This window comes from Chenopodium album, chromosome 1 (assembly GCF_948465745.1).
Source record: "Chenopodium album chromosome 1, dcCheAlbu1.1, whole genome shotgun sequence".
Taxonomy (NCBI): Eukaryota; Viridiplantae; Streptophyta; class Magnoliopsida; order Caryophyllales; family Amaranthaceae; genus Chenopodium; species Chenopodium album.
In genome coordinates, this window is record NC_137834.1 from 77,722,771 (window position 1) to 77,729,218 (window position 6,448).

A 6,448-nucleotide genomic window follows, 5' to 3' on the forward strand; every position below is an offset into this window, starting at 1 on the left:
TAGGATTGCCAGGTCTAGTACCTATTAGGCTATTAACATTAATAAGATTTGCAAAGTCCTGCCATTTAAAATACTCATTTTGCCAAGGGTAAAATCACTAAAATGTAAGAAATGGTGAAAGGGTGGCATATTCACTATTGATGCTTGTGAATAGGAGGTGAGACAAAAATGATCAAAGCGGAAAGAATAACGTGAAACAAAGGGAGTTACTACTGACTAGGGAGCAAGTGACAAAAGAATAGCAAACATATCAGGATGTTTATAGGAATTGCACAAGTAAACTAATGTTTAAAAACAAAAACATTACAAATCAAGGTTTGTCTTCATGGCTTTTGAAATATCCCGAACAGTTGCAGGCGATGTCCTGCAACACCCACCAATAAGTTTAGCTCCTGAATCACGCCATCTTATAGCTAACGACCCAAAATCATTATCCTTCGAACATTTGGGTGGCTGTAACATTCAAACAAACAGCACAGAGATCATTTAGAAACAACAATTTGAGATTCGAATACCAGTTAAGTCAGGAATAATGAAAAACATGCATAGATTAGAGGAAGCATAAACCAGTGCCTCACCAGCCATTTCTTTGCTTTGCCATCCCATGTCTCACCACTGTTTGGATAAACTGCTATCAACTTGTCTGTCAGCTGTAAATTGGAGAAAGAAGGCAATGAGAATCTCATTAAAAAAATAATAATAATAACTCTGGCAGAATTTAAGCAGATATATGTAAAATTTGATGCAGTATACCTTCTTAAATTTGCGAATTAGACCATCAACATATTGTGGCGGTGCACAGTTTATTCCTACTATTGCAACTTTCTTACTCTTATTGATAACACTGAGACATTCTTCGAAGCTTTCTCCTGATGAGGCATGCTCGCCATCTACTGAGCTATAGCAGATCCATGACGGGATGTTGATATTTTCTTCCTCAAGCAACTCAATAATGGCCTGCAAATTAATATTGCAATTGTGGGGGTGTCAGGTTATTTTCTCATAAGTCACGGAGAATAGTTGCAGACATTTTCACACATGACAGATGTTTGATATACAGTGAGGGGAGCTTAATTGCAAAGTACATATATTTATCCTAAACATCACATATCCAGTTTGGCCTGTCAATGACATCAGAACAATCCTTTGCAAATGAACTGTAATGAAAACGCATTAAACCAGAAACCGAAGAGAGATCAAAGCTCTACTCACATACTCATTCCTTTTTATTTACTTTTCAATTAGCATTGTATAGTTGCCTAGAAAAAAGAATTATTGAACTTATTATCTATCCTGCACTAGTTACTACTTCAGTGAGTTCTGTCTAATCCCTTTGTTTTCCACCTTCTCCACTGTAAACTAAATTCGGCGATAACAGGTGTTTAAAATACACGGGAACGACACTTGACAAACTGGTAAGTGCCTGTCATGTAAGAAGAATTATACAAGACCCAGAAAGTGATTGAGTTCAAGTCCAACACACCAAAATAAGAACTTGATAGCTTTCTTGAATACTAGCAAATCTTCACTCAAAATAAGATTAACATGTGAATTGGTAAAGTGATAAACTTTTGGAACAGTTTAACAGCTCTTGACAGTGAATTGAGTTCCCAAACCCAATCAATTTACCAAAGTGTACAACAAATTAAGTGACATTATTTCTTCTTCATTCATCTTCCATTGGAAATAACTATCAGCCCCCTCAAGATCCAAGAATCCAGTTCCTTGGACATATTCTAGCAATGAGGCAAATTACTCCAAGAGCAAATAAAATAATCAGATAGTACTATCTCAACATCAAGAAGTCAAGATGATTCATGTCTCATTATCACCTTATTAGTGTCTTTTGATGTTTGATCTGGCCTTTTATTTAGAGATGTATCATGATCATAACAATATCAGTGTCAGAGTAAGTCACCTAAAGGCATCTGAAATCATTTCGAATATAATTTCTGAAATGGATAAAGAGTAATTTCTGAAGATATCTAAGTCAGTTATTATTATTTTTTCTCCCTCTAAATTTGTTGAGGACAATTGTACAAACTAGACATTGACAATATCTTAGAGGTACTAGAGCCATTTACAAGGAATATTGGAATACATCAACAAATCAACAATATATTTGGTCAGGAACATCAAACCTGAGTTTCAAGTCTGTTGGGAATTGTTTCAAATGCTAATATGTCCGGCCTAGCTCCAGCTAAAACTTGTACTCTTCGCCTATGGAAATCCTTTAGTTTCGCCACATCAATATTCTGTCCATAATGTCCACTGCAACAAAGAGGGGTTTACATTTAAAATTTAGATCACCGTATAATCGTATATAGACATAGAAAATTCCCACCAGCTTACATCAAAGCTAGTAAATTGAAATCAGAACAGGAAATCATATATTCGGAGAATTGATGCAAGATTAGTTGATTCACAAAGAAATCACCTGTATTCTGAGCCATCAGCAAGATAAGCTCCATAACTGCCTACTGATGCTGCCACCAAGGCCCTATTATAACTATTTTCAGACTTCTTATTAACAGCATTCCAAAACTCATCACGGGCATCAATAGCTAATCTCACACTCTTCTCCAGCAATGACTCTGCTTCTTGCATTGACAGGCCCCTTGACAGAAATCCTGGAATGGTTGCCTGTAAGAGGTAAAACATCTTAAGGTTAGAGTTTTAGACAGATCAATTCAAAGTTAACCTTACCACGACCCATAACCCTAGTATATACAATCTAAAAAGACTTCATGAAGTTTCATGTCACACGAAAGTAGCCCTAGGTCCAAGAAAGAATACATTTTATGACATTCAGGTTACCTTCTCTATCACATAATCCATCTGCATCCTCACTGTCACCAGCTACAGTAATACTGATGATTTTGTCTAAGTCTAACCTAATGGGTAAATTGAAGGTAATGTAAGAAAACTTCCTCATTAGAATTTACCTGTTGGTTAATGAGTTAGTTGATCTACCAATTCTAGAAAACAGATTAGTTGAGTTATTACAGTTATATGGCTTCAAGAAGGTGCAAGCCATACATCCATTAAGGTCTTTTGGCTATTCTCAATCTATAAACCTTCCTAGTATTGTGGACAATTGGACACAACACAACTAGGATAATGAAAAATACGGTTACTTTCCAATATATACCAATGCAAACCATTCAAGGCCTCATTTACAAGACCCTTTACATGGCTATCCAAGCATATAAGTGTTCTTAGGCCGTTCCTATCATGATGTTGTTTCATCACACCCATGTCCCACAACATCTTTTTAGTTCTATGCTGACAATAACATCAGCATTATGACCTTATCTATCCTAATTTGCTGATAATCATGTTGAAGATTGAGTGTACTGAATTATTATAATTATCTTACATCGGTAGAATACAACTTAACTGGAGCAATCAAGTTGGGAGCAGAACATCTAGGACAGTGGTAAGAATAAAAAAGATGGTAATACTTTTAAGCAACAATAGCAGGTGCAAATGGTAAGCCTCTACGACCAAACTGATGGAGACATAGCATGAAGCAAAGAAAAACTTAAATCTTTAAACTTTGGAAAAAGACCCATTATACAATTTTCCTTCCTACGTTCCTGTAATAAACTGAATCTTTAAAATCAATCCAAAGTCCAAGAAAACCGTGTCATTAAATTCTTTCTCTCCCTTGTCAAAGGTCAAAGTTCTCAGCACAAGAAATTCTTTGATTCCAAAAAGAGTTTGTCAACACATAAATTTTACCAATTTCACCAACCATTTTTGTTGTAATGACTTAAAGTAGTTTTTAAGCAATATCAAATTAACATTTTAGCAGCATCTATCACAACCGTTACCACAATATATTACATAAATAACTTTCATATTTTTGTTACTAGTTCAAATTATATAATTAGTTCAAATCACAATATCATGTTAACCATGTTCCTCAATTCCAGTCAATCGTTGTAGTTTTCCAAGACACACCAACCCAATTGAAATGTTACCCCTTTTGATTTTAAAACTATCCCACCAACAACATCAACAACACCAACACCAACATTTTTGTAAAAACAAATCAAAATCTATAATAGCAAAAATAAAAACAAATTAAATAAAATTTCAAGAACAATGTAATAAAAAAAAATGAATAAGAAATACAAAAAATGGTAACCTGATAAGATGAAGTAACCAAAACATCTGCACCAGCTTCCAAATATTCCAAATGAACCTACAAATAAAATTAAAACCAATCAACACATTTAACCTCAACTACATTCTCATTTACTTATAAAAACCCGCATCATGCACTCGAGTGTACGATCTAATTTACAATAACATTTCCATTAATATTGACAAAATTGAAAATTCAAATTATAAAAAAATAAAAATAAAGTACCCTTTTGATAAGATGAGGATCATTGATCAAACAAACGGCGCTCCAAAGAGGATCATCGAAAGAAGCGCCGTGAATTTCAAGCTGAGTAGCAAGTCCACCGTCAATAACACCGCATCCTCCAGCTTTTTCTATGGTTTCTTTTAGCAATGTCGTTGCTGCTGTTGCTTCTTCTTTACCCATTGATTTCCTCTCTCTATATTTTCTCTCTCTATATTTTCTCTCTCTAGAATGTAGGTGAAGGTATGAGTTAATAAGAGAAACTTAAAGAAAGAGTAGACATGGAAGAATTTAAGGTGACGCTAACGCATGTGTTGTGTTGTGTTGTGCTTTTATTTTGTTTTTGAATTGAAAATTATTTGTGGTTTCTCACCTGGTCAGTCATATGAGCATTATTCATTAGAATTAGTCCAAATACATTATCCCTTTTTAACTAAAATATTAAGTACAGAATATTATTGGGTGTTATTTCTAGTGTCTAATTTTATTAGGTACTAGTTTATGTCCCGTGCCACGCATGGTAATGGTATTTTTAAAAAATAATACTTGTATCAACTTTTAAATATAACTGATTATTTTACAAAAATTTTAAAAAATCTAAAAAAAAATTATTAAATGTACACACTACTTTGATGTGAATTCTAATTAATAGATGAACAATTGTTTTTATTACGGAAAAAAAAATATGAATATTCCCTTGAAGTAAATTAAAATATGTCCCAAATTACAAATTATGATAATATTTTCTACTATAATAATAAATGTTTGTGTGGAAAGGTATATCAAAACTTTTATATTTACAGCAATATCTTTGTTATTAACTTATATACGAAATTATTTTTGTATAAGATTTTTTACTATAATTTTTCTTTTTAAAAATAAACTAAGGATACATCAGAAGATGACACTTGTCATTGCTAGTATGTCTTTTAGTATATAGTTACTAGGTTAATCCCGTGCGATGCACGGTTTTATAATAAGAATTGAATTATAAACTTTTAACACGTATTGAAAGAAAATAACTACTTCCTCCGTTTTCCTAATTAATTTTTGATTAAATATGAATATACAATTCCCATAAGTGCATAATTTTCATATTTAATTAGGAAATTTCAATTAAATTATATTATTAACTATTGTTAACAAATCATAAATAACTAAATAACATAATATCTATAGAAAACCAAAAATTTAAAAATTCAAATGGAATTTTTTTTTTCAAGGCAATGTTAAGTAGGGTAGTTTGTAAAGGAAAAAAAATGACATCATCCATGCATTTTGGAGGGAAAAAATAAAATAAGAAAGTGACACGTAGGCAGTGATGACATCAGAGGTTGTTATTTCAGTATATATATAGATATAGATTGATAACCGATTATTTTACAAAAATTTTAAAAACCTAAAAAAATTTATTAAATGTACACACTACTTTGATGTGAATTCTAAGTAATAGATGAACAACTGTTTTTATTACGAAAAAAAATATGAATATTCCTTTGAAGTAAATTAAAATATATCCCAAATTACAAATTATGATAATATTTTCTACTATAATAATAAATGTTTGTGTGGAAAGGTGTATCAAATCTTTTATATTTATAGCAATATCTTTGTTATTAACTTATATACGAAACCACTTGCTAAAAGTGATAATATCTCCCTCGAAAGATAGGGCTGCCTCCTTCGAAAGAAAAGACGACCTCCGTCGCGAACGATTTTGCTCCGGCTATGGCCGACGATTTGGCGAAGCAATACTCGGAGCTGAATCTAGAGGATGACGAGAATGATTTAGTGAATTTAGAGGGCACTGAGGATACCGAAACAAAGGAGAAATTGGCTTTGATGTTGGTAGGGAAACTGTTAACAAAAAGGCCCTATAATGTTGAGGCTTTCAAGCGCACGATGTTGAAAGTCTGGGCGCCGGCAAACAATATGCTTATTAGAGTGATAGGACCGAATCTTTATGCCTTTCAATTCTTTCATTGGAAGGACAAAGAGAAGGTCTTAAAGGGTCGACCTTGGTGCTGGGAGAATAATCTTCTAGTTCTCAAGGAAGTTAAAGGGGATGAACAA

The 6,448-nt window shown here is 33.0% G+C and overlaps 1 protein-coding gene across 1 annotated transcript; it reads right to left on the reverse strand.

Annotated features, from left to right (window-relative positions):
• Positions 1 to 228: 228 nt before the first annotated feature.
• Positions 229 to 4,611, reverse strand: LOC145604450 (homocysteine S-methyltransferase 1-like). The gene is made up of 7 exons (XM_081660364.1): positions 4,379 to 4,611; positions 4,154 to 4,210; positions 2,438 to 2,643; positions 2,142 to 2,271; positions 754 to 957; positions 579 to 650; positions 229 to 453 (listed from the first exon to the last, which is right to left on the reverse strand). The coding sequence occupies exons 1-7, from the start codon at positions 4,556 to 4,558 to the stop codon at positions 304 to 306; spliced, it is 999 nt and encodes a 332-aa protein (XP_081516490.1). The 5' UTR covers positions 4,559 to 4,611; the 3' UTR covers positions 229 to 303.
• Between the last annotated feature and the right edge of the window lie 1,837 nt (positions 4,612 to 6,448).

What these genes read in the sequence shown, in the direction of transcription:
- LOC145604450 (XM_081660364.1), bottom strand. Translation starts at nt 4,558, where the DNA reads ATGGGTAAAGAAGAAGCAACAGCAGCAACGACATTGCTAAAAGAAACC. An exon ending in CCAACAGACTTGAAACTCAG is followed by an intron (nt 958 to 2,141) that starts GTTTGATGTTCC and finishes ATTAATTTGCAG; the next exon opens with GCCATTATTGAGTTGCTTGA. An exon ending in GCAAAGCAAAGAAATGGCTG is followed by an intron (nt 454 to 578) that starts GTGAGGCACTGG and finishes TGAATGTTACAG; the next exon opens with CCACCCAAATGTTCGAAGGA.